General features: G+C 51.3%; 1 protein-coding gene across 1 annotated transcript; it reads left to right on the forward strand.

The window, feature by feature from the left end:
• The first annotated feature begins 483 nt into the window (after positions 1–483).
• Positions 484–19013, forward strand: NT5C1A (5'-nucleotidase, cytosolic IA). The gene is made up of 6 exons (XM_027537707.1): positions 484–788; positions 8505–8672; positions 9706–9835; positions 11281–11403; positions 13790–13974; positions 15540–19013. Exons 1-6 carry the CDS (start codon positions 663–665, stop codon positions 15903–15905), a joined length of 1098 nt encoding a protein of 365 aa, XP_027393508.1. The 5' UTR covers positions 484–662; the 3' UTR covers positions 15906–19013.
• Positions 19014–27645: the final 8632 nt, after the last annotated feature.

A 27645-nucleotide genomic window follows, 5' to 3' on the forward strand; every position in this document is an offset into this window, starting at 1 on the left:
CGCTAGAAGCAGGTTCCTGCTCTAGCAGGAACTGTCCATCCTGCTGGATGGAGCTGTCCATCCACCACCTCCTCTCCCTCCACGAAGTTGACTAGGATCCCAGGAGACATCGCTCAGGGTTCCAGGGTCCTGGCATCAGAGAGGAAATACGGTGGGGGCGGGGGAGGGGAGGGGAGAATAGCTTTTTAATTTTTTTTGGGGGGGGGTGGCTAGAATTTCATTTTCTCCTTTGTGGATCACCACCCTGGGTTTAAAAAAAAAATAGTAGTCAGGCTTCCCCTTCTTTCGGTGCCGTTGACCGCCTGCGAAGAATAGGATTCCCGCAATCCCGAAACCTCAGCAGCCCGAAGGCCTGGTTTCAGGCTCAGTCCTGCGAGCCGAAGGGTCTAAACCCTCAGTAGGGGTGGGGCGGTCGGGGAAGGAGAGCTCAGTGTCCCGAAATATAACTCCACCAGCAACAGCAGCTACACACCGCCTGCCGACTGGTCGGGTTGAGCACCCAGCGCACTGCCCCCCCTCCTGCCGGCCCGCACGCGCACTCTCCCGCGGCTGCCCGCCCCCTTCTCACGCCCTGGACGCGCCTCTCTCCCTCCCGCAGCCCAGTCCCGCCGGCTCCGCTTTCCGCAGCCTCCTGCTTCGGCCAGGCCGGGTCAGAGCCGAGCATGGAACCCGGGGAGCCCCGGGAGCCCCGCGAGCCCGGGCCAGGAGCAGAGACCGCCGCGGCCCCGCAGTGGGAGGAAGCCAAGACTTTCTATGACAACCTCGCGCCCCAGAAGAAACCCAAATCAGTAAGACCAGGGCATGGGTATGGGGCAGGGCAGGGTGAGGGTCACTCTAGGAGGGGTCGTCAGCCCTTCGGAGAGGGACCCGTGGTGCCCCTCCGAGAAGGGACGCAGGTCCTCATCACCAGCATATGCCAGGCCGTTGGCACAGGCTCCGTTTTATTTTGAGAGCTCTGGTCGGGTGTTTTTTTTATCTCGGGACTCCGGTTCCACGCCAGGATCCTCCTCCCCCATGCTGTCATCAGGGCCCAGCTCCGAGCCGCGGCCCAGCCGGGGGCACGGGGGCAGCACTTGTTGGCAAAGCCGGTCAGCGGCGCCTGCAGAAGCGCCGGGGCTCAGGTAACCGAACTCTGTAAATCCGGCTCCTTGCTGTGCGCTCCGGTTTCTGCCATCCTGCGCACAGGGCTCCGGCTCGGGGTCCCAGGCTCCCTGGGTTTTAAGAGAAGGGAGCTGCACTGGAATCTGCGCTCTGAGCTTAGGGCTCTGCGTCCCTGACTCTGGGGTCCCAGCGCTGGACTGTGCCCCAGCTCCGGGCTCTCCTCCCCTCACAGGGTAGCCCTCGCTGGCATCAGCGTTTCTGCTACCTAGGTGGTCGCCTCAGCCCTCCAGGACTCACACAGAGGAGGAGTCTCGTCTCCCCTTGGTTCCTGGGCCTTGCTTACTCCAACTTCCCCGATCTCAGAGCTTGGGAAGGGGATGGAGGATGGAAGCTAGCTCAGAGCATCCTCCAAAGAGCTCCAAACTGACCTTAAAGCACCCTGCTGCTTCCCTCCAAAGACCCCTTCCATGAGGCCCACCTGGTCACCAGTCATTCCCTGCTGCACCTCCAGTCCTGCTCAGCAGTGCAGATTGAGAGAGGAATTAGGCTGAGTCCCTGCCCCAGGAGCTCACAGAGACCCTAGATATGGTGAATGCCCAGGTGAAAACCTTAGCAGTGGGAGCATAAGGCAGTGACTGCCAACTCAGGAAGTCTTGTAGAGGTGGCTTGGTTTGAGCTGATCTTAAAGCCCGAGTAGGTGGACCTTCCCAGACAGGGAAACAGGATGAGCAAAAGACACACGGTCGATGTCTTTGAAACTGAGTGAGAAAGTAAAATGCAGGATCTTTAGGAGAGGAGTTGGGAAGATGCCAGAGACCCACAGAGGGCCTTGAGTGCTGCATTAAAAAGTCCAGATCTTATTCAGTGGGGTTGCTGCTGCTGCTGCTGCTAAGTCGTGTCTGACTCTGTGCGACCCCATAGACAGCAGCCCACCAGGCTCCCCCGTCCTTGGGATTCTCCAGGCAAGAACACTGGAGTGGGTTGCCATTTCCTCTTCCAATGCATGAAAGTGAAAAGTGAAACTGAAGTCGTTCAGTCGTGCCCGACTCCTAGCGACACCATGGACTGCAGCCTACCAGGCTCCTCCATCCATGGGATTTTCCAGGCAAGAGTACTGGAGTGGGGTGCCATTGCCTTCTCCAGTGGGGTTAGAGGTCTTAAAATTAGGCTCCATGAAGACCCATGTTTCAGGGTGTCTGCTTACAGATGAAGTCAATTCATTTTCTTTCTTCCTCAAACTATGTTTTACAAAAGTAAAAATATGTGATAAAACTCAGCTCACTCAAATGTGTTGGTGGACATGTTAGCACCTTGCAGACCGCCAGTGTGTTACCTTATGCTACAGGTCGATGATCTCTTTTAGCAAACCTCAGAATGAAGTTTTTATGGTGATCTGTTTTAAAAGAAGAGTATCGTGAGATTGCTGACAACTGTGGTTGAGTTTCCTGAGGCTTGTAGTTTAAAATAGAACAAAACAAAAAAGCCTTTTTACCATTCGCAGCCACTTATTGGTATGAATCAGGACTTTCTCAATGCTGTGCAAAACCCAGCAAATTGAAACATAAACAAACTGACTAGATGATGAAGTTTAAATTCTCACTGGCCTCCTGTATTCATTGGTGGACATTAAATATAAATATACCACAAACATCTGAATACATAATACATTTGAATTTATGTGTGTGAAAGTGAAAGTTGCTCAGTTGTGTCTGACTCTTTGGGACCCCATGGACTGCACCATGAAATTCTCCAGGCCAGAATACTGGAGTGGGTAGCCTTTCTCTCGTCCAGGGGATCTTCCAAACCCAGGTCTCCCACATTGCAGGTGGATTCTTTACCAGCTGAGCCACCGGGGAAGCCCAAGAACACTGGAGTGGGTAGCCTATCCCTTTTCCAGGGGATCTTCCTGACCCAGGAATTGAACCGGGGCCTCCTGCATTGCAGGCAGATTCTTTACCAACTGAGCTGTCAGGGAAGCCCTATTGAATTCATGGTATGAATTTATACCAATAAAATATGGTACTATATGGTTTACATATTGGGGCTCTCCCAAAAAGTTTATTTGCATCAATGTCAACCTACTTTTTAAACAAGTATGAAAACCATTATGAGCTACTACAGGATTTTTCAACAAGGGATTAACTTGGTTCGTTTTCATTTTAGCAAGGTCACTTTGGTAAAGTGAGGCTGTGTTTGTGGATGGCTTGGAGAGGGTGTGCCTGGTAACAGGCAGAGCAGTGAAGAGGCTGGTTCCTGCCTGGGGAGGAAGCTGGACTAATGTCACAGCCTCAGGGATGGAAAGAAGGGGATGGAGACTAGGGTGGTGAGTGGAGCTCACCAGTCCGTTTCCTCCGGGAGCTCAGGCCCAGTCGTCAGTTATGACCTCTCGGTCAGTCCCTGGACCTTGCTGTTCTCTGGGTGGCAAGGAGACTGGCGGCTTCCTGGCCCCTACTCCTTCCTGTGGGAACCCCTCCCCCCACTGGCTATTTTGGGGGCTTTGGGCCTCCTGGGCTGGTCTGGCCTAGACTTATTCTCATCCCCCGGCTCCTGAGTGAAATAGTTAACCCTGAAGGTCTATATGAGGCCCTCACCTCAAGAGGTCAGAGGACTTCCTAAGTCCAGACCTATCTTGTTCCCCTCTCCTCCAGCAATTCTTCTGTCTCTAAGTCCTTCTAGAAACAGCAGTTTGTGGCCATGTTCCTATCTTGGGCCCAACAGGCAAAATCCCAGGGCCTCAATGCGAGCTCTTCGGGCAGGCAGGTGGGGCCAGGTTGCCCTGCATGACGCCTCAATCTTGTCCCTGAAGCAGGAGTAACCAGCCGGTTCCCCAACACCACTCCAGTGAAAGACAGAGAGAGCTGGAGGGACCTGGCTTCTTGGAGTCCAGAGCTCTTAAACTGAGACCTTGGTCTGGCATAGAGGGTCTTTCTGATCCATGGTTCAGTCCGATGTCTGGACTTCTTCCTGATTTCTGGAGGAACTGCCCTGAGGTACACCTGATGGCATTTGACAGGGTGGCCTCCCTCTGCAGCGAGGTCCAAGGACATCTCTAGGTGCTTGGCTTCTCCCCAGCTCTGAGCAGCCCCTTTCCCCTGTTCTTTCAGCTCTGCCTGGAGCCTGGACAGGCTGTTCCTCTCTTCCAGCTGGGATCTGAATTTTCCACAGCATCTAAGGCCCTCTAGGCCCTTAGACTCCTCCTCACTTGTACAGAGTCAGAGCAGGCTAAGCAGGAGAGCAGGGTCCCATCCTGGGACTCTCCATTTTGGGGGTAAAGAGTCCTACCCTTTGAAACCTCCGTCTGAAGGCATGGTGCCCCTCACCAGTTCCCCCAGATCTGGAAAGGGAGGCCAGGAGGGTAGGGAAGCATCCAGGACAGTGGATATAGCAGGGGTTGGGGTCTTCCAGGAGTGCTTGAGGAGGGGAGTAGAGGTGGGTGGTGCTGCTGTGTGGACGGAGGCCAGAGGCTTAAGATCTTATCCTGGCTCTGCTGTGGCTTTGCTGGATGACCTCGAGTAATACTCTGCCCGTCTCTGGGCCTCTTTCCCCATCTGTCAAAGAAGGAAGTGGAGACTCCTGGGACTGAGGCAGCTGGGATCTTTTTCTTGCAATGGCCAGAGGTGGGATGCAATGGGATATGTGCAGGTCAGCCGGAGAAGACCCAGGACACAGCAGTCTGGCAGGGACTGTGGGACAGAAAGTGAGGAGCGAGACCTTGGCTGGCTGCCTGGGCTGGAGCGGCGGCTTGGGAACCTGCCTGAAGGGGCTGGGAGGGCAGCTGGCTCTCTGTCCTTGAAGGGGTGATGGGCTGTCCCTGGGGCAGTAAGTCCAGGGGGCGAGGCAAGCTCAGCTCCTGCCTTGAAGGCCAGCAGACCTCCTGGGTTTCTGAGAGCGGGTCTCCCCACCCCCCTCGCAACTGTACTCTTACCGTCCCAGGCCATCCCTCTATTACCCCTTTTCTTTAATTTTTACCTTCCTTCCTTGAAGGCTCACAGTGGCTAAGGGGGTTGGGAGGTACCCAGCCCAAGGACACACAGACACTGGGGGTGGTTGGTGGCTGACAGAGTTACTGGGCTGAGCCCCAGATGACGGTCACCTGTCCTGCCAACACCTTAGACTCGCCCTGCTGGCCCCACACACTGTCTTGAATGGGGTAAAAGTCAAATGCAAACTGAGGTCTGCCTCATGAGTCTGGGGACTCTGGTCTTCTGTTCCTACTTTGAGGTTCTAAAGCTTCATTAGCCACTATGGCTACTTAAGTTTAAACTGATTAAAATTATATGCAATTAAAAATTCAGTTCCTCCTTCTCACTGGCTGCATTTCAAGTGGCTCTCTAGCCACATACAGCCACACGGACAGTGCTGGACATTTCCATTTTCACAGAGAGGTCTATTGGACATTGTTCCTCTAGAGGAGGCATGGACCTCTGCCTTGGGGATAGATCATAAGCTCCCTGGGGGCGGGGATCACATCTGTATGGTCCCCCAATCAGTGCCTGTCACATGGTCATCACTCAGTGTTGTCAACTGATTGGGACCCAGGCTTGACTCCAGAGAGAAAAATTGGGATTGACTGCGTGGCTGCCAGGGCTGCTAGGAGCAGGCCACAATGCAAGGTCCATTTATGAGCCTTGCCCCCAACTTGAGTCCCTGCTTCCTCATCTGTCGAATGGGAACCATGGTCCCAAGATTGCTCAAGTCACAGAGATGTAGTGGGACTCTCTAGACAACTGTGAGTCCCTTGGGGACCTGCATTCTCATCCTCTGCAGGGATTATGCAGGGTCCGGCTGCTGCCTGTGGCGGCATTCCCCTCTCCCTATTCCACAGGAGGTGCTGAAGGAGTTCTGAGACCCTCGTGGGCCCCTGAAAGAAAGCCTTCTGGCATCTGGCACCTGCCTACTCTTCTGGGCTCAGCTACACTCTGCCCCCATGCACAGGGCTCTGCTCACCTTTGTGAAGGCACGGCATGTGTTCACAGCTCCTCATGCCTTCCTTCACCCCACTCCTCCTTCAAGGCTCTGCTGAGACGCCACCTCTCCCATAGCAGCTTCCTCTGAACTTTGCTTTCGCCTGGTTCTAGCATTCATTTCAGGTCCTTTTGCACCTCTGTTTACCCATCTTTCTCCCCCACCAGCTTCTGACTCTCAGGGCAGGAGCCGAGTCTCTACCAGGACCATCCTCAGGCAGAGCCCAGGTGCTTGGCACAAAGAAACAATAATAAATGTTTATCAAATCTGCGTCAACTCAAACAGTATTCTCTGAGCGTCTACTATATTTCAAGCAATTTGAACAGTTAAGGGCACTGCAGTGAAGTTTCTTGTTCGTGTTAAATTTGTTATGGCAAATACTGTCTTTCATTAAAATAAATTGCTTAAAAGTTCAGAGACATTAAATATTTACTGAGCACCTACTATATGCTAAGCACAGTTTGGAGGACTAGAGATACAGTAAATGAACAAGATAACTCTGGTTCCTGCTCCCTCATAACTTAAGCATGGTTCCTGCTTCTAGAACTCTGCCTAGAAACGGAAATAGTTAAATAAGCAATTGCACTTCCCTGGTGGCTCAGTGGTAAAGAATCCACCTGCTAATGCAAGAGACTCTGGTTTGGTCCCTGGGGTCAAGAAGAGCCCCTCGAGTAGGAAATGGTAACCCACTCCAGTATTCTTGCCTGGGAAATCCCATGGACACAGGAGTCTTGTGGATTACAGTCCTTGGGGTCGCAAAAGAGTCAGACACGACCTAAGGACTCAACAACAACAACAGATAAGCAATTATGTATATTAACATATATGCACATATATAGTTGTTGTCAGAGGTTTATTGAAAATATTACAGCAGAGCAGAAAGATTCAAATGGCTCCACATGGTCTTTTGAAATTCATCCCAGCTGTAGGCTGAGTGACCGGCAGATTGGACAGACTACCAAAGTCCAGGAGATTCAGCATTTCCTTAGTGTCAAGCATCTACATCAATGAATTATACTAAAAGGAAAAAATTTACTAAGTTTACTAAAATTTTACTAAAAAGGAAATTGGTAGGAAATGTAGCAAGCCCATTACTAGGGATAAGGGACAGTTTTGTAAAGATGATATGTAGTTTGAGACCTGAGGGTTGAGTAGAAGTTGGCTGGATGGGGAGTCAGGGAAAGAGCAAATCAGGCAGAGAAAACATCCAGTGTAAAAGTTCAGAAAAGGGGTGGGGGAAGATGTGCTCAGACATAGAAAGGTCAGATAGAGCAAAGCAGGGTAATGAGAAGGTAAGAGAGGAGACAGAGGTAGGAGTCTCATGAAGGGCTTCCTACTCCATCCTCAAGGCTGCTGATCAGAGTGTGAGAAGAATTTGATGACAGTGGGTGCATGTGTGCTAAGTCACTTCACTTGTGTCTGACTCTTTTCGACTCTATGGACCGTAGCCCACCAGGCTCCTCTGTCCATGGGGTTCTCCAGGCAAGAATATCGGAGTGGGTTGCCATGCCCTCCTCCAGGGGATCTTCCCAACCCAGGGACTGAACCTGTGTCTCTTATGTCTTCTGTATTGGCAGGCAGGTTCTTTACCACACAGAGGGCACTACTGAAGGGGGTGGGCATGATCAGATCTGAATTTGAGAAAAATCCCCTGACAACAATATGGACCACATATTGGAGGGAATAAGAAATGGTGATGGCTGGCCCATGGTAGGGAAGACGGGAAGAAGTGGATGGATTCTAGTAGAGTGGATAGGTTTTGGTGACTGATTGAAGGGAAAGGGAGCAGAGGAAGAGGGAAGACTTGAGGTTGACTTCTGGGCTCTGGGCTGGGGGATGAGTGATTGGTTGTGCGGAGCACTGAGATGAGGAAGAGGGGAGCGGGGTGAGGCTTGAGGGTGGACAGATTGCTGTCCTTGGGAATTCAGCCTTGGGCATGATGAGTTTGAGTGTTTGTTAGTCAACTGGGCAGTTAGAAATAACAGTCTGGAGCTCAGGAGAAAGATCTAGGCTGGAGACAGATTTTCTTCTATAATTGTCATGCTTCTGGGCGCCATTTCTTCCCAGGGGCGTGTAGCTCCCATTTTATAAAGGACACCTTCTGAAGACCATCTTGAGCATCAATCATACTCTGGCTGCTTACACTGTATTCATTTTTCTGTCATGTCAAGCTGGGCAGCTAGACTGCAAACTCCCTGAGGACATGGCCTCCCACCAGATTGTCCTCCTCCTTGGGGAGCCATCGTCTCCCCCCAGTCCCCAGCTGGGTCCTTCACAGAGGGGATCCTGATCTAGGTCTGTCCCTGCCCAAGACTGGGCTCCTTTAGGGCAGAGGCCAGGCCTGGGCTCTCTCCCTGCCCCAGTTCCCAGAAAGGCTGGTACATGAGACCCGCCTCAGGGAAGTCTGAGGGTAGACCCCTTCTCCTGCATCCCTGCAGCCCAAGCCCCAGAATGCCGTCACCATCGCTGTGTCCTCCCGAGCCCTGTTCCGCATGGACGAGGAGCAGCGGATCTACACGGAGCAGGGCGTGGAGGAATACGTGCGCTACCAGCTGGAACACGAGAACGAGCCCTTCAGTCCTGGACCAGCCTTCCCCTTTGTGAAGGTGAGGGGCAGTCCCACCACTGGCCATACAAAGCCTTCATGGGCATTAGCTAAAAGCCCTCCCACGGGAGTTGGGGTTGGTAGATTGCATTTAGGATGGATAAACAAGGTCCTACTATATAACACGGGCAACTATATTCAATATCCTGTGATAAACCATAATAGAAAAAATAGGAGAAAAGGAATGTATAAAAAAGTATATTCTGCCGCAAATCTTGTTATAATTTCAGACATAGTATTCATCCAAGGAACACTGTTTTTGTTGTGTTTTAATCTTTATTTATTTGGCTACACCGGGTCTTAGCTGTGGCATGCGAACTCTTACTTGTCACATGTGGGATCTAGTTTCCTGTCCAGGGATCAAATCTGGGCCCCCTGCATTGGGAGCCCAGAGTCTTAGCCACTGGACCACCAGGGAAGTCCCCCCAAAGAACACTGTCTTTTATTACAGATTAACTAGAGAGGAACATAATAATGTAACTGAAAAATACCTTAATCTAATATATTGAACTATTTTATATTTTGTATTTATGATTATCTACTGAATTTGCTTTCACTTAAAGAAATCTTAATTACTTCTTATTTTTTTAAAAATAAAAGCACTCCCTTAGGGGTTTGAGTAAAGGAAAAGGGTCCCCTCTGGGTAGTGCTACCCCACAGGAGCGTGACTTGGCAAGGGGACAGCCATTGTGAGAAGAAGAGTCCTCCCCATCCCCTGAACGAATGCAGCCCCACTTCAGATACCCAGCTTAGTTCATGGAACCTGAGATGAATTTCGACTTCCACTCACCCTTTTAGTGAGGTGTCAAAATCTAATAATTTACATTATTGAATGGGCAATAATCAACCCATACAAGGACAGAGATTAGGAGGTGATAGTCCATGTCCACTGATCTGACCTCGAGCCCAGCCCCTGACTTCCCCTCCCCTCCAAGCATTGGATCCCAGCCCACCCCTCATCCACAACCCTGGCTACTAACCCCAGGCATCAGTCCCTGGGGAGTCTGAGCCCTAGGACCCACTTTCCCATCCAGGCTCTGGAGGCTGTGAACAGGCGGCTGCGGGAGCTGTACCCTGAGAGCGAGGACCTCTTCGACATCGTCCTGGTGACCAACAACCACGCTCAAGTGGGTGTCCGTCTCATCAACAGCATCAACCACTATGGTAAGCATGACAGCTTTGGCCATGACATGATCCCTAGCGGACACCCAGGGTTGGCATCCCAGCTCTGCAGGGTGCAGGTATGCCCACTGGAATCTTAAGCCCAGTGGGGTTCTGGTAAATAGGCTCTTTCAAAAAACAAAACCACCCCTCCCCAGACTCTGATCATAGCGTTGCCATTTTCAGGGTGTTAATATTCCCATTGTGGCTGATGTCCAGCTATCAATAACTGAACAATCTAACTGGCTCCAAAGTCCCTGAATGTTTGACATTTGGCCCTTGTAAGCTGGTACAAGCCAGCTCCAGCACATCCTTGCACAGGCCCCACTCCCTTTGCGATGCAATTGGATATTTGCTGCCTCTGTGTCTCAGTTTCTCTTTGCAGTGGGGCTGACAGGTCTTACAGGGCTGTTGGGGGAGGCAGGTGCAGTCGTCAGAGTGAACAGACTTTGTGTCTTAGTCCAAACTCTTGACTGAAAGTAATGGACCCTCTAGAGCCAGCCTTAGCTCAAGAGAATGATTTCTTACTAGGTTATTGGAGTGCCTCTTGGAACCACAGGGAAGGAAGTAAAACTGAGCCCAAAGGGCCTGAATCCAAGTACTGGTAATCTCTCCAGGGCTCTTTTTCTCTCTGGACCACAAGAGCCCTGATTTCTGCTTCTCTCAGCAAACCCATTCTTATTTTCCTTTGTTGTCTCTTTTTCTCTTTCTCCAAACTGTGTTTCTTTGCTTTTCTTGAATATGGCCCAAATTTACAAGTTTACGAGTCCTTGTTTTCAGCAAGCAAGAGAACCAGTTGGCATTGTTTTAATCCTAATTTCAAACTCTTGGAAGCAGGGGTGATATTAAAAATATTTACCCACTTTGTGACACAAGCTCCGAGGAATAGGATGGACACCACCTATGGTACTGAGGCAGGGTCCTGAAGGACCCCTGCTGTGCCCTTCCAAGGTGGACCGTCGTGTGTGAGGGGCTGGGGCAATGATGCGGTAACTCCGTGGGTTCAGAGCAGCAGCTGTTGACTGACAAGCAAAGTTTTACAACCTGCACAGACATGGGTACCAGTGACTATCAACCCAGGCTGGAAGAGAATCTGACTGGCCCAGCCTGAGGCAGGTGCCTACCCCGATACAATCAACTACGATCAGGAAGGATTGACCGTGAATCACATGGCTGGGGACCTGCCTTTGTAGTACTGTGGTTCCCTGACAAGGGGATGTTACTGTGAGCCAGGCAGCTCCTTCAGAGATGTGGTCATCCCCATTTCATGGATGAAGGATGGGGGAAGCTCAAAGAGGGGAACGCTGGCCTAAAATCGCTCAGAGAATCACTCTGCTGCCCCACCACCACTCAGAACCAAGATGGCATCCACTGGACACGGAGGGACCACTCTGAGGTGCTGAGGGTTGACCCAGACATCACCTGGCTCCTCTCTACCTCCTCCCCAGACCTGTTCATCGAGAGGTTCTGCATGACAGGCGGCAACAGCCCCATCTGCTACCTCAAGGCCTATCACACCAACCTCTACCTGTCGGCTGATGCAGAAAAAGTGCAGGAGGCCATTGATGAAGGTAAGTCAAGCTGGAGAAGCAGAGTGTGGGGGATCTGGCAAAAAGGAGTGTAGGGAGCCAGTGTCAGAGATGGGCAGCCTAGTCCTAAAGCTCTGAGCAGGCTCTAGGGGTTGCCATGGTAACTGGAAGGGCAGTACCTCCCTTAATTCCTATGGCCTGTCCTGTCAACCCTGAGAACAAGGTCCCATCTGTTTCACTCATTGCCCATCTAGTTCCCTCTCCCACCTCCTGCCCTACCATGTTGAGGATGCTTTTACTCATCCACATCACCCAGCCGTCAGTTTCTGTGGGAACCCTCTTTGCAGCCCAGAAAGCTATTCCCTTCTAAAAAAATCCTCCAGATCAGTAGGAGTTCTGATTCCTGTGTGACCATGGGCAGCCTCTGTCCCTCTCTGGGCCAGTGAGGAAGGAGATCAGTACTTTTCCAGCAAAGCGTAGAGCAAAGTGAGTCAGTTATGCATATATTCATTCTTTTTTTAGATTCTTTTTTCATATAGTTATCACAGAATATTGAATAGAGTTCCCTGTGCTATACAGTAGGTCCTTGTTGGCGCTTTGTCTTGTATATAGTAGTGTGTGTATGTTCATCCCAAGCTTCTAATTTACCTCTGCCACCAATATTTCCCCTTTGGAAATATTGTTTCCAAATAAGTTTGCTTTGCAGCCAACAATGTGTTCGCTTACTTCTTCCTCTCTCATGCTATCTCCTGCCTAGAAGCCTGGCCTCTCTCCCTGCTGAGGCTTACTCACCTGAGCTGCATGGGGCTCCAAGAGGCTTTCTTTAAGCCCAAAGCAGAACCCATTTTCCTAGACAGATGTCACACCCTCTGGTTGAGACCTTGGCACTGTCCTGCTTGAGTCCCTCTATATGTCTTTAAGTTAAGCCCAGGCTGGGGAGCAGGGCATAGTCAGAAGGGAGGCCCTGCTCAAGATCAGATGATTCTGGTTCATCCTGGCTCTAGCACTGGCAAAGCTGAGAAGGAAGCTGGCCTGATGTCCAGGGCCTGAGCTTGCTTATAGCATCCTCAGGCTAAGTGAAGGTGAGGTGAAGTCGGCATTGCTCACTCCTCCCAAAGCTCTGCCTCTTCCCAGGCCTAAGGACCCTAGATCCCCAAAGAGCAGGGCTGACGTGGCCTTTGGAGAGGTAAACAATCAAGGATGGGCTGAGCACATTGGCCAGGTCTCCAGCCTCCTGAAACTGCTCTCTGTCATCCAGTGAGCTCTAGTCTGGAGCTAGGGTTCGCAACAGGCATACTGGACCCCATGGAGAAGTCCAGAGTCTGTACTGAGTCACATGTCAATAGTGCTGCCTCCCATGGCCACCCGGGTTACCCCAGGGAAACTTTAAAGACCAGGCAGCCCTAAGGAGGGCATGTAGGGGTGGTTTACCTGCTAAGTCGTGTCCTATTCTTGCAACCCCATGGATTGTAGCCTGCCAGGCTCCTCTGTCCATGGGATTTCCCAAGCAAGAATATTGGAGTGGGTTGCCATTTGCTTTTCCAAGGGGTCTTCCTGACCCAGGGATCAAACCAAGATCTCCTGTGTTGCAGGCGGATTGTTTACCATACCAGGGAGTAAGGCATACCTGGCTGTAGACTAGGAGCTGCCCACAGTGCCCCCACCCCAGACTGAAGCCTGGGATCCCTGGACAGAGATGAAGCATCCTTAATTTTATCTGGGTCTAGAGAGGGTGAGGGTCTTGCAGGAACCAATAGTAAGAGAGTAACTGAGGCCCAGCCAGGGTCAGGAGTCCTTCCTGTAGATCTACATCAGGGGCCTGTGAGGAGCCCCAGGAAGGACAGTGGTGACCTGGGGGGCCCTGCCTTCTACTCAGGACTGATATTCAACTGTCCACACCAGTCTGCCCTTTCTAGAGTGTCGAAAGGCCCCCATACTGATGCATAAAGATAAATAGCTCCTGCCCTGTGCCTTCCAAGTGCCCTCCTGTTCGCTGGGAGCCCCTCGCCCCAGACCTTCCCTCAAAGCAGCAACTAAAGGGGAAACCCTGGCTTAGTCTGGGGTCCTCAGAGCCCTACTCAGAGATAAAGCCACTTTCCATTCCTTTTTTTTTTTTTTGGCCTCATTTCATGTAGCATGTGGGATCTTAGTTCCTCAACTGAGGATCAAACCTGCATCCCTGACATTGGAAGCCCAGAGTCTTAACCACTGGACTGATAGGAAACTCCCTCCGCTGTCCACTCTTACTGGCCTGTTTTGTAATATTCTGAATGTTGGCCCTCCTTTGCTGGGCCCTGAGTCCTGGGTGAGGCAGATGGGGCGACGATAGGGTGAGATAGCCCTCTCCTGGCCCCCCAGGCAGCTGAGGTGGGTGTCGGGGTGCCTATTACCCAGATGAGGGGGGACAGTCTTGCCTCTCTCCATGCAGGGATCGCAGCGGCCACCATCTTCAGCCCCAGCAGGGACGTGGCTGTGTCCCAGAGTCAGCTGCGCGTGGCCTTCGACGGGGACGCTGTGCTTTTCTCGGACGAGTCAGAGCGCATCGTGAAGGCCCATGGGTTGGACAGGTTCTTTGAGCATGAGAAGGCTCACGAGAACAAGCCTTTGGCCCAGGTGCTCCACACACTCCTGGGAACCCTTCGGTGGAGGAAGGAAGCTCCCCAGAACCTGCCCTTGGCTGGAACCTCCAGCCCAGAGTCAAACCCCAAGCTCAGCCCAGAATCCAACCAGGGCCCCTCCCCAGGCCTCCAGCGAGCCTTTCTCTCACCTTGACCCCTGGCCCCCCTCAGTAAGCTTCTACCTCTTCTCTGAGCCCCCACTGCTCTCATGACATTCCTACCCCCTCTTTGAAGCCCCCATTCTCTCTTGAAGCTGCTCTCTGAAGCCCTCTGCCTCTTTGCAGCTCCTTTATGAAGTCTCTGTCCATTTCCTGGAGTCCCCATCCTCTTGCTAAATTCCCATCCCCTCTCTGAAGGCCTCTATCTTCTTTCTGGGTCTCCATCCCTTCTCTGAAGTCCCCATCCCTCTCTGAATGCCTCACCCTCTCTCTCTCTGAAGCTGCCCTTCCCTCTCTGAGATTCCCCCACCCCTCTGAGCAGGGTCCCATCCTCTAAAGAAGCCCCCGATTCCCTCACTGGAGGAAAGGAAGAGCCAGACAAGTGTCCCTCCTCGGGGCAGGGAGATCCAGCTGGTGTGGGGTCTGGGGCAGCCCGTCTGCTCTGGACCATACCAGCCCTTCTCACTTTCTGTCTTCCATCCATTGGCCAGGGGCTCGGGGATCCTCACTCACCCTCAAACTACTCAGAGTCTCCCTAAGAGCAGAACATGACCTAGAGCTGGTGGAAATCCCCTGGGGTCGGAACTACTGGGATTCTCCAGCCCTTGGGGAGCTCCTGTCTATGCCTTTAACAAAAATCTGGGTGCTCAGTAACCCCAAAGTCCCTCTCTCCAAGAGCTCAGCTGGCTTTAGCTATGACCCCTGAGTGTTCATTTCACTTCCTTTCTTGTTGGTCCTTCCTAAATCCTTGGGAATCCAGAGCAGGACGGTTTTGTGGGGTTTTTTTTGTTTGTTTGTTTGTTTTACATTAAGTGAGAGGCAGAGCCCCAGGAGACCTCTGCTTTCCCCAGGTCACCCAGCAAGTGAGGGGTCTCCAAGATTAGAAGCACACCTTTCCTGATCCTTTCCCTGATCCTACGAAACTGGAGCACGACACTCTGAGCCACCCATGCGCCCCAGGAGCAGGGTCGATACTGGGCAGTGACACACTGGTCTGTCTGTCCCAGTAGTCTGCAACCAGAATCCATTCTGTTTAAAGGGTGCCCATGCCATAGTTACTAAATATTTTTAATCTCCTCCCTGCTGATGAGCACAAAAGCCACACTTACAGAGCTGTAGGACAGACACCCATATACCTGGTGGGCTGCTATAGTAGCAGGGGCCCAGGTGTGTTTTTTCTGACACAGCAGTGTGGACACCTAGAATGCCGTGGGTACCTACAATCCAACTGATGCATGCAGTAGCCTGAGCAGGCAGAGCAGAACTGAGAGATTAATAGGGATCCTGCAAAACACTCCAACCACAAACAGCAAGATCTTAGTGCTGTAGGGAGCCCAGCTGGTGAGGGGGCAAAGTGTTTGGGAGATGGGTAAGCTCATAGCGTTCCTTCACCTTCTTGTAGGGCCCCTTAAAGGGCTTCCTGGAGGCACTGGGGAGACTGCAGAAGAAGTTCTACTCCAAGGGCCTGCGACTGGAGTGTCCGATTCGCACCTACTTGGTGACAGCACGCAGTGCAGCCAGCTCGGGGGCCCGGGCTCTCAAGACCCTGCGCAGCTGGGGCCTGGAGACGGATGAGGCCCTGTTCCTTGCGGGAGCACCCAAGGGCCCCCTTCTGGAGAAGATCCGCCCGCATATCTTCTTTGACGACCAGATGTTCCACGTGGCTGGGGCTCAGGAGATGGGCACGGTGGCCGCCCACGTGCCTTACGGCGTGGCTCAGACATCCCGGCGGACCTCACCTACGAAGCAGGCCGCCCCAGCGCAGTAGCTGAGCCACCAGCGCCACCCAATGGACCTTTCTGGTTCCCCACCTCTCTGCCCTTCTGCATGTCTGCCCTCATCCCTGGGAGTGAGGTACCTGTAGAACACTGCAGACGGGGCCAGCATCCTCACCAGCCCTCCTTTTAGGCAAACACTGTGCCATGATCCTGGCTCAGAAAGTAAGACTGTGCACAGTAGCTGGGTTTCAGGGGGAAGTTGATGAGACTGAGGGTGGGAGAGTCAGAGCAGCCAGGATGCCTCAAGGAGGGCTGCTGAAACTAGCTCAGTGTAGTACAAAGAAATGGGATCTGGCTTCTAAGCTCTGTCTTGGCAAATTAAGTGTATGACTTTAAGCTCCCTTGCAAGGGACTCTAGGATGAGGTGGCCTGCCCCTGAGGTGCACTGGTGAACACTCCGTCCTTGCAGGAACCCCTGCAGCCCCTTCGTCACCATCTCCGAGGAGAACGCTCACTACTTGATGAGTCAGTTTCCCCATCTTCTAGGTGGTCTTCAAACTCTCCTTTAGCTAAAGAAGCTTGGGTTTTATGAGATTGCCCTTTTTGAAGCAAGCATTGTATGCTGGGGCTGCTCCTGATATATATGGTGCTTTTGTACAAGTTATAGAAGGATGAGGTCTTTGGAATGAATTACGAAAAGAGAACCATTCCTGTGAACTGACCCAGACCACACTGGGGTGCACAGCTTGGTTAGCAGGATATAGGCTGGATTTCAGCACCTGCTGGCTCCTCAGCCCAGAGGCCTTTGTCAAATGGGCAAGATGCACAATCAACCACAGCCACTTCCCTACAGTTTTACACATTTGGGAACCACTGGACTAGACGACCTGTCTGCTTCCTGCGATCCCCTGAGTTATCAAGGGTCAGCAGACAGGTGCAGGAGTTTGTGGAAGGAGTGGAGTGAATTTAACCTGCATGCAAACTCTCCTATGGCCAGCAGGGGGCACTGCCTGATCAATGCTTCCTTTGCTTTTGTGTGTTTTTTAGCCAAATTTGATTTGTTCCTCCCTGCCAACTCTCTCATCTCAGCCCTTACTCCCTCAGTGGTTGTATCCTGCTCTGCTGCCAAGCAGCCGTGTTGGTGGAGGAAGCAGTGGAGAACTGGTGTTTACCATGGCAATCCACTCCAGCACTCTTGCCTGGAAAATCCCATGGACGGAGGAGCCTGACAGGCTACAGTCCATGGGGTCGCAAAGAGTTGGACATAGGCTACAGTCCATGGGGTCGCAAAGAGTTGGACACGACTGAGCCACTTCACTTTCACCTTTCATTGTGAGCTCAAATGCATGGAAGAAAGCTCAATGACTGAAGTGGGAAGTCATCCAGGATTAGCCTGAGGGAAGGCCTGCCTGGGGTAATGTAGGAAGTGTGAAGAGGTCTGGTTTGGGCTGTGGCTGATTAGTGAGGAAGGAGTGAAATGTCCACTAGCAAGATTCTCCAGCGCTGGGATTCAGAGTGGAGGTGGTGAGCTCACTGTCTCTAAAGACGCTGCGCAGGGACTCCAGGATGAGGTGACCCGGTGGGCTTGCAGGATCCCCTGCGGCGCCTTTGCCACCACTTGCAGGGGAGAACTCTCATTGCTTGATGAATCAGCCTCTTCCTTTGCTGACAAGCCTGGCTCTCTCTGGAGAGAAAGTGGGAGCTCCAGTGATTAATCCCACAGGAAGACCCAGAGGGATAAGCAGACATCAGTGGTGGGGACTGATTGTCTAGCTCCCCAGGGGGAATCCCAGCTGTGAGCAACCACTTTATGAGGCAAGCCAAAGGTGCGATTGGAGGTGTGTGCAGGGGAGCTGGAATGCTTCTGGGGGCAGGGAAAGGAGTGATGGGCAATGTGGAGCCTGTCCTTTGTCCTTTTGAGGACTCAGCCCAGGGTCCGAACGGCCCAGGTTCTGGGCAATGTAGGGCATAGTAGCAGAGTCAGACAAATAACCCAGGAGGGAGAACAAAGCGAGAAGACTGAGCTGGCTCTGGAAATGAGCGGCAGTTTGTGTGAGAAGAGTCCTGGGCTCGCTGTCCCTCTCAGTGCTGGAGCAGCCAGGAGTCTGACTGTGGGGAGGAAGGGTAAGACCGTGCCGTGGGTGGGGAGTGGAAGGTGCTGAGGCAGCTCTGCTGACGCCTTATCAGGGAATGAGCAAGTGATAAAGGTGTCCTTGCACAAGGTCATTCCCAGCCACAGCCAGGATCCTCCCCGGCCTCCAGTCAGAGGCCCTGGTCGGGAGCTCTTTCCTCTGCCGAAGCCCTTGGCCCAGCCAGAGATACTGTGAGGCCTGAGGACGACCTCGAGGAGATGAAAAGGAAGTGAGGGAAGGAGCTCAGCCCCAGTCACCCTTGCTCTTGGCCGAACCACACCAAGGCCTTCTGCCTCGCCTCCCTCTGGGGTCAGAATCACCGGTTGGATGAGCCTCTGGGGCTCTCAGAGCTGGCCGGTAGCCATAAGAAGCCTGAGAGTCTGGGCACAACCGCGGCTCACTGCTTGGACTGGGCTGAGTGAGCAGGGTGGACACGTGCACTCCGAGGGCAGCACCAGATGTCACCTAATTAAGACACACCCCAGGGACTCTGAGGCCAAGAGGTCCTGCCTCTAGGGCCTCGTGATTACAGGGCTGATTCTTCCAGGGCTCTCGGGAAGCAGGAAGATATGACGTGGAAAGCAGCAAGATAAGGTGCGCTAAAAGCTATCTATTTCACTGGAGCACGGTTAATAGACTTGGACAGCCCTGGGCAATGAGAGACACGAGGGTCCAAAGTCTATAATTGAAACCATAAATGAGCATTTCAGGCCTGGAAGAGCTTTCAGTGGCTGCCATAAAAGGCCAGAAGTCCTGGGGGCAGGCTGAGGCAGCTGCCAGACACACCTTCTGATCATTTCAAGTGGTGAGGAGGTGTGCTGGGGAGAAGATTGTTAATTGTGTCAGCAGGCAAATTAAAAGTGAACGTGAAAGAGGAGAGTGAAAAAAGCTAGCTTAAAACTCAAGATTCAAAAAACAAAACAAAACAAAACAAAAAAACCTGAAGATTCAAAAAGTGAAAATCCAGTCCCATTCCAAAACCGGTGTCCGGTCCCATTACGTTATGGCAAATAAATAGAGAAACAATGGAAACAGTGACAGACTTTATTTTCTTGGGCTCCAAAATCACTGCAGATGGTGATTGCAGCCATGAAATTAAAAGACGTTTGCTCCTTGGAAGAAAAGCTATGACCAACACAGACAGCATATTAAAAAGCAGAGACATTACTTTGCCAACAACGGTCCATCTAGCCAAAGCTATGGTTTTTCCAGTAGTCACGTATGGATGTGAGAGTTGGACCATAAAGAAAGCTGAGCACCTAAGAATTGATGCTTTTGAACTGTGGTGTTGGAGAAGACTCTTGAGAGTCCCGTGGACTGCAAGGAGATCAAAGCAGTCAATCCTAAAGGAAATCAACCCTGAATATTCATTGGAAGAACTGATACTGAAGCTGAAACTCCAATACTTTGGCCACCTGATGCAAAGAGCTGACTCATTGAAAAAGACCCTGATGCTGGGCAAAATTGAAGGCAGGAGTAGAAGGGGATGAAAGAGGATGAGACGGTTGGGTGGCATCACTGACTCAATGGACATGTATTTGAGCAAGCTCTGGGAGTTGGTGATGGACAGGGAAGCCTGGTGTGCTGCAGCCAATGGGGTTGCAAAGAGTCAGACACAACTGAGCAACTGAACTGAGGCAAATTAAAAAGCCATACAAGCACCAGAGCCCCTGGCCCAGCCAGGGACTGAAGCAATAGAGCAGAGAGGACACAGCTTCTAGCCAAAAGCATGGCACTCCTGCAGAACATGTCCCAGGAAATACTTACCAACCAAGTCCCAGACCCAGCGGAAACTGCCACTTAATTAAAACAGAAGCCCTGTTACTACACACTGAGATTTCCAAGGTCACTGCAAAACAGTCCTCTCCGCTTTCTGAGAACCCAGTCAGAGCGATGGGGATATAGCAGAAGATGCCAGAGGAAACTGAAATCAGAAAGAAGTCTAAATCCAAGGTGGATTCAGCATTATAATGATATTCAACTGGTGTGCACCAGTCCAGCCAAACTGGTGCTTATAATACTGAAATGCCTCCGTAACAGTTATAAATAGCATTGTCCTGAGCCCCTGAGTGCCCCCTCCCCGTTGCCCTGGCCCCTCTATCTTCTCACGTTTCAGCAAAAAGGGGCTGTGGGAGCATGATGGATGGCCAGTGTCCACTCTGGTGGTCTCCTGGGTCTGCTGGCTTAGAGAGGTAAAGTGAGTTGTCCAAAGTCACACAGCTGGGAAGTGGCAACAGGAGAACTCGAGCTCATGTCTGTCTGATGCTGGGAATCAGGCTCTTAACTGTTCTGCCAAATGGCCCATCCACGTGCATAGATGTGACGCTTCTTAACACCGGACAGTCTGTTGAACATATTGACTCCCTGCCTGGCAAAATGCCACAATAGACTTGAGTGGGTACATCTTTGTTGCAGCTTCCTAAACAGCAAAGAAGAATTTAAGCTAGAATCAAACATTTGCAGACTTTCTGAAGCACCTCCAGACACCCCCATGTTCTGTGGAATCCATATGTTTGGGCTGATGCTGGGTTTGGCAAACTGTGGCACCTTGGGCCAAATCTGCTGCTGCTGCTAAGTCGCTTCAGTCGTGTCCAACTCTGTGCGACCCCCTAGACGGCAGTGCACCAGGCTCCCCCGTCCCTGGGATTCTCCAGGCAAGAACACTGGAGTGGGTTGCCATTTCCTTCTCCAATGCATGAAAGTGAAAAGTGAAAATAAAGTTGCTCAGTTGTGTCCGACTCTTCGAGACCCCATGGACTGCAGCCTACCAGGCTCCTCTGTCCATGGGATTTTCCAGGCAAGAGCACTGGAGTGGGTTGCCATTGCCAAATCTAGCCCACCAGCTTTTCTTTCAAATGATTTTCTTTATGTCTGGCTGCACAGGGTCCTGGCTGCTGCGTGGGCTTTTCTCTAGTTTCGGCAAGCAGGGGCTACTTTTTAGTTGCGGTGTGCGGACTTCTCCTTGTGGTGGCTTCTCTTGTTGCGGAGCAGAGGCTCCAGGGTGCGTGCAGGCTTCAGTAGCTGCAGCACGTGGGCTTAGCAGTCGCGGCTCCAGGCTCTAGGGGGGCCTTTGGCAAGTGCCTCAACTTTCCTGGGATTATTTTCTCCCCTCAGTCACGTCTGACTCTTTTTTGTCACCCCATGGACTGTAACCCGCTAGGATCCTCTGTCTATGAGATTCCCAGGCAAGAACAGTGGAGTGGGTTGCCATTTCTTTCTCCACCTACCACCTGTTTTTGTAAAGAAATTTTATTGGAATATAGCCATGCCCATTTGTTTACATATGTCTTCAGCATTTGAACTACAGCAAGAGAGTTGAATTGCTTCAGCAGAAATCAAGGAGGTGAAAAATTTCCTCTGGATCTTTGTAGGAAGAGTTTGCTGACCCCTGGGTTAAGGCAAACATCCCTGGCCTACTCCTTAGTGGGAGAGACCAGCTTACATCCATTCGGAGGTAGAGGCTGGCTAGGTTGCAAAGGAGGGCAGCAGGAGTAGGTTCTGTGCCCAGCTGCGGGCATCATCAGGGGTTGTAGGCATTGGGAATCTTGATGCTAAACACAGTAGGCCCTTAGCATCCGAAGACTGAAGATTTCAAGGTCTGTTTTCAAGTGCCTTGGCACATAGTAATTTGGAATTTCGATGCACACGTATGACTTGAGTGCTGGGTGCAGGGCAGGCAACAGGACCCCTGGCTAAAGCTGAGCCCAGCTGGCTAGCTAGTATCTGCTCAGCACAGCCGTGTGGTTCTCAGCTCATGAGTGCCCCTGAGGAGTTTCTTGAGAAGTGATAAGTGCTGGTAGATACATGGGCCTTAGGTAAATATTAGTTTGGGATAAAGTGAAGTGCCCCCTGTTGACTTAAGGACCTGGATCTAACGAGTCATCCACATGCTGTCTGTGGAAGCAAGAAATAGCTCTTCACAAAGAGGATTCCAGGGAGAATTTCAGCTGGCTCGGAAGTTACTGATCAAGTAAGATAACACTCAGGTGAAAGCTGGAATGTCAGTTTCCTTGTGGTTGTGAGAGAGTCACAGACATACATACCCTCATGCTGGAATTGTGGGTCAGGGGAAATCTGGAGATTTAGGGAATGGCAAGTGTAGAAGTGGTGCTTACTGCCATGATCGCTGGTGCTGTTCCACAGTAGAAGGATACCCTTCAGTGCTAAGCGCAGACCTGGCTTCAGAAGCCTTCTCAACCCAGCATTCTAGGCAGCCACCACTGGTGAGCTGGAGTTGACACGGAAGATGAAAAACCTGTTTTGCCATCCCTGTTAGTGGTGGATATTGCTCTCCAGGGCGGTGTGCAAGGCCCTGAATGTTCGTTCTCCGATGCTCTGCTGCAGCTCTGAGGATGCCAGGGTCTCACCTGGCTAGGTGAGAGGAGGGAGCGGGGGGACGGAGAATGGCATGCTGGGTTGGCGGCTTACTTAGAAGGGGTGCCTGAGGACTTCCCTGGTGGTCCAGTGGTTAAGAATCTGCCTGCCAATGAAGGGGACACCGTTTCGATCCTTGGTCTGGAAAGATTCCACATGCTGTGGGTCACCTAGGCCCATGCTCCCCAACTGTTGAGCCTGTGCTCTAAAGGCTGCGGGCTGCAGCTGCTGAGCTTGCACGCTAGAGCCTGTGCTCTGCAACAAGAGGAGCCACTGCGATAAGAAGCCGGCGCATCACAACTAAGTATCCCCCACTCCCCACAACTAGAGAAGACCTGGTGCGGCCAAAATTGAAATAAAATAATTTTTAAAAAATAAAAGAAGAGGTGCCTGAGAAGCAGTGTCTCAGGTTTCACTGTCTTCAAGCAAAGTACAAATGCCCCTCCTACCAGTAGGGGGCACTGCAGGCCAACACTCTGCTGCTGGCCGCAGTTTCTGGTTTTCTTTGCTGATTACTTTTCTCTCCCATGTTACTTGGTGCTGTGCTGGACTCCTGCAAGTAGCTCAGTCAAAAAGGACTTTGGGTGCTTTGAAGATGTTCATTAAACATACCTTTGTGATGAGCTGCTCTTACCAACAACCACTGTGATGGTGTGTATGGACACACTCATATGAATATGTGCAACAGGAAAAAAACTGCACACATGCATGCTTTTTGTACATGTTGTGGTTTTGTGGGTTTGTATAATGTTTTGTGGGTGTGTATAACGGGGCAGATAACTCTGCTAATGACTGAATGTGTGTGTGTGTGTGTGTACAGGATGGTTATCTCTGTTAACCAAGGGGTCCTGGGTATACTGATGGCCAGCCCTGCTTCCTGGAACTAGTCCTGGCTCTTCCTGTCATCTCATGGGCCTTTGCACATGTGCAGTGTGGGGCCCTCTGAGGCCAGGCCCCTTATCTATTTCTCCAGCTTCTATCCTCTGGCAAACAAGGTCTTGGCTCCTCACCCTCTGCCTCCCACCCTTCATCCCTGCAGCCTTAAAGACAAAGCGGTAGAATCACTTCTGAATGCACCTGCATCACCATCTACATTTATTTCTTCCCTTCTCTTGACAGTCCCGAGGCCAACATGTACAGTCGGGCAGATTGTGCACTGCACAAATGCAAATGGAGCCATTTACACTGTGAGTGATACCTCCTAGGCATTTATAAAAGCCGCTAACAGTACCCAGCTTCCCTGGTCATCTCATGGCCATAGCTAGGAAAGCTGCTTTCTTCCCTGCCCTCCTGGTCCAGCCTGGCCTACACTGGGACTGTCCTCCACTTGGGTGTTCTGGACTGATCCAGAAGGGACTTACCCTTGGCCTTGATCAGGAAGTATCTGATGGGTCATCCCCCAAGAGGGCTTTGGATTCTGTTTATGAAATTGAAATATGGCTGGCAACTTTTCGGTCACAAACCAAAACTCTGCAGACAGGAACCCTGAGTTCCACACTCCTGGCCTGCAGGTGAATACATCTTCATGAGCCAACTGTTAAAATGGGTCTGCTCTGGAATTAGGGTAGAAGCCTCAAGGCTGGGCGTGTAGCTGCATCAGATAGAAAATGATGAGGTCACTATAGACTGGACATCTGGGCCAGGCCACAGACTCTGATGCCTCCAAGGGCCAGGCAGGAGACATGAATGAGCAAGAGGATTAGGCAAGGACTGTAGCAAAATGGGGAACACAGATACTGTCGTCTGACATGGTTGCTGCTGTGTGGGAATGTGGGCTGCTGTTGCCAAATATTCCTCTCCATTTTCCAAGAGAAGCTAGAAATTTGGACTTTTAAATGTTGGCAGATATTATGGATTTAGAAAACACTGTGCATGCCAAATAAAACACATCTTACAGGCCAAATCCGGCCTCTGAGTTTCCAGTTTGCACCCTCTGACCCAGGCTTGGTGAATTGGGTTTTTCAGAAACGAGTAATTAACAGTATGAAGATATAATACTCAGACTCACAGAGCTTTGGATCCTAAGAGACCCTGGAGATAACCTGGTTCATCCCTTTGTGTGTTTTAAACTGTGTGCATATAAACTCCTTTATTAACAGTACACATGTCTCTGGGCTTCCCAGGTGGCGCTAGTGGTAAAGAACCCACCTGCCTAATGCAGGAGACTTAAAAGATAGGTTTGATTCTGGGTCAGGAAGATCCCGTGGAGGAGGGCATGGCAAACCACTCCAGTATTCTTGCTTGGAGAATCCCATGGACGGAGGAACCTGGCAGGCTCCACTCCATAGGGTCACACAGAGTCGGACACAACTGAAGCAACTTAGCTTGCGCACACACATATCCTTACGTTCTAGTGGAAGTGTTAGTTGTCCAGTCGTGTCCAACTCTGTGGCCCTGTGGACTGTAGCCTGCTCGGCTCCTCTGTCCATGGAATTCACCAGGCAAGCGTACTGGAATGGGTTGCTATTTCCTAGTCCAGGGGATCTTCCCCACACAAGGATTGAACGCAGGTCTCCTGCACTGCAGGCAAGTTCTTTACCATTCAACCCACTAGGGAAGCCCATATCCTTAAGTTCTAATTTCTACTTACAAACATCTTGGTACCCCCACTTTAGAAGAAGATTTAAAATGAAACCTCTACACACAGTGGGCTTGTGTCTACCTGTCAGAAGCCCTATTTTATACCATTTGTTTTATAGTAGGTCTACTTCAGTCTTTTGCAAACATGGGCTGCCCTGGCCTTCCTTATAACCTAGCTTCTCTCGGTTACTTTCCGTGGTAGACCAGTAAGTGCCTCCTTAAACAGGTGGAGCTCGTGTTTCTTCATCTGTGGGGCTTCCCTGGCCTGGGGGTGAGACTGCTCCCACTCTTCCCAGCATGGCCCCTCCGTGGTCTGCCCTCAGCCCTCCGCAGGCCCCAGCCCTGTCTGGCTCTGTAACATTTACCCAGTCACAAAAGAAAGGGTGCTATGTGCTTGCTGGCGTGGGTTCCTCTCACTGCTCATGCTTGTCCTACTCCTAGTGTTACAATCTGGCCTTCTGCTTCTTAAAAGCCACTCAAATAAATAGAAGACTTTTAAAATAAACTTACATTGCCTTCTTGTCGCCCCCTCACAATTGTACTCACCAGCTGGCTCAGGGTCCCTTCAAGGAATGCCAATAGAGGGACTCCCCTGGTGATCCAGTGGTAAAGAATCTGCCTTCCAATGTAGGGGATGCAGGTTCGATCCCTGATCAGGAACTAAGATTCCACATGCTGCTCAGAGCAACGAAGCCCACACACTACAGCTAGAGAGCCTGCGCTCTGCAAGGAAGACCCAGTGCAGCCAACGTTTTTAAAAGATTAAACAAAGAAATGCCAGTGAGGACCCATGGAGTGAGCAGGCCTGGTATCTGTCCCATCCTTGAGTATCAGTCCCTTTCCATGGTCTCTCCCTATCCACTTGAATGCCAACTTGCAGGGAGATGGTGTGAGCCCATCAGAAGGCCAGCTTCCTCCAGAAGTGCTCTCGGTGTGGACTCAGTATCCCCATCTGAGACTACGAGGGGGTGGGGAGGGGGACGGAGTGGGAGGAAGAAGAGGAGCTAAGAGAGCATTCGAGCTGCAGAAGGAAGGGAGGAACTCAGATTCCAGCCTCGGCCCCCACGTCATCTGTCCTCCAGCACCTCCGCCCCCGCCCACAGCCCACCCAACCTAGGGTACCTCTCTTCTGCTCCATCCACCACCTTCATTTCTCCTGCACTCTCCTTTACCTCTGTCTGTTGAGGCCCTGTCCAGGCTCATCTCAAACACAACTTTCTCAGCTAGGCTCCCTCAAAACTCTGTGTATCGAGGGACAGATCACTTCCTCCCTTGAACAGTATTTAGGTCCACGCTTCTTTCTCCCGTAGCCCAACAGGGCATCTTCAGCTTTGGTTTTGGTGTCCTCCAGCCTGAGTAGCTGTCAATCAACATGCCCATCGTCGAATGGCTGAACTCAGGGCTGATGGGACTGAGCCAGCTGTTTGCAGCCGAGGTTGTTTCTGAACTGGTTGTAAAGTATTTTAATTATCTCTTCTCAAAAGGAAACCAAAAGCATGAGAATCTTATGGTGGATTAGTTTATCTGTTGCTATGTAACAAATTACCCCAGTACTTGGCTGCTTAATACAACAAACATTTGGTATCTCACAGTCGCCATGCCGCAGGAATTCAGCAGCAGCTCAGCTGCGTGGTTCTTGCTCAGAGTGTCTCGTGAGGTTGTTACTGAGCCAACAGCCGGGCTGCCATCATCTGAAGGCTTGACTGGGGATGGAGGGAATGCTCACAAGATGATGTGCTTGTATGGCTATTGGCAGGTGCTCTCAGTTCCTTGCCACAGGGTGGCCTGAGCGTTCTCACAACATAGCTGTTTGCTTCCCCTAGAGTAATCCAAGAGAGAGGAAAGCAAATTTGCTCTTAAAAACTGCCTTTTGGGACTTCTCTGATGGTCCAGTGGTTAAGAATCTGGCTTCCAAAGTAGGGAGTATGGGTTCAATCCCTGATTGGGGAACTAAGATCCCATATGCCACAGGCAACTGAGCCCATGTGCCCTCGTGCCCATGTTCCAGAAGCCAGCACACTGCAATGAAGACCAGGCACAGCCCCAAATTTAAAAACCGTCTTTTATGACCTCGCCTCAGAAGTGACATAGTATCACTTCTACCATCGTCTACTGATCACAAAGACCCACTTGATCCAGTGTGAGACAGGACCATACAATGGTGTGAAACACTCGGGAGTGGAGATAATCAGGGGCTGTCTGAAGTCGACTCCCTTGTATTATTATACCCCCTTCAGCCTAGAATAACTAGGGGCCTCTGTGTTTATCACAGCTAGTTCCTTGCCTCTGGCTAAAACTAGACCCAAATTTTTAAAAAAATAATAAATTAAAAAAAGGAAACTTAAAAAAAAATTAGACTAGACCCAAATGTGCTTCCTCAATTCTCCAACATGAAGTCCCCACTTCCCACCCAGTCACCAGGGATAAGGTCCTTCTTTATACTCCTGCCCAGCAGACTCATTCAGGAGCCCTGGGGTAACCTACTTAGGAACGTCATGGAAACTTTGTGTTCTGAGTGTCTTGGTCTCACTGTGAAGTTTCTACAGCGTCCATGAGGCTAGTGGTACTGGAGCTGCTTACGCTGGTTTGTACCCAATGGACCATATCTAAGGTGAGTGGAAGGGCAGGGGTGGGGAGGGGCTGGCCCTTGCCTGCTAGGACCTTGGATGAACAGACTCAACCCTCTGGTGCCAGAATTGAATCT

Source organism: Bos indicus x Bos taurus, chromosome 3 (assembly GCF_003369695.1).
Source record: "Bos indicus x Bos taurus breed Angus x Brahman F1 hybrid chromosome 3, Bos_hybrid_MaternalHap_v2.0, whole genome shotgun sequence".
NCBI lineage: Eukaryota > Metazoa > Chordata > Mammalia > Artiodactyla > Bovidae > Bos > Bos indicus x Bos taurus.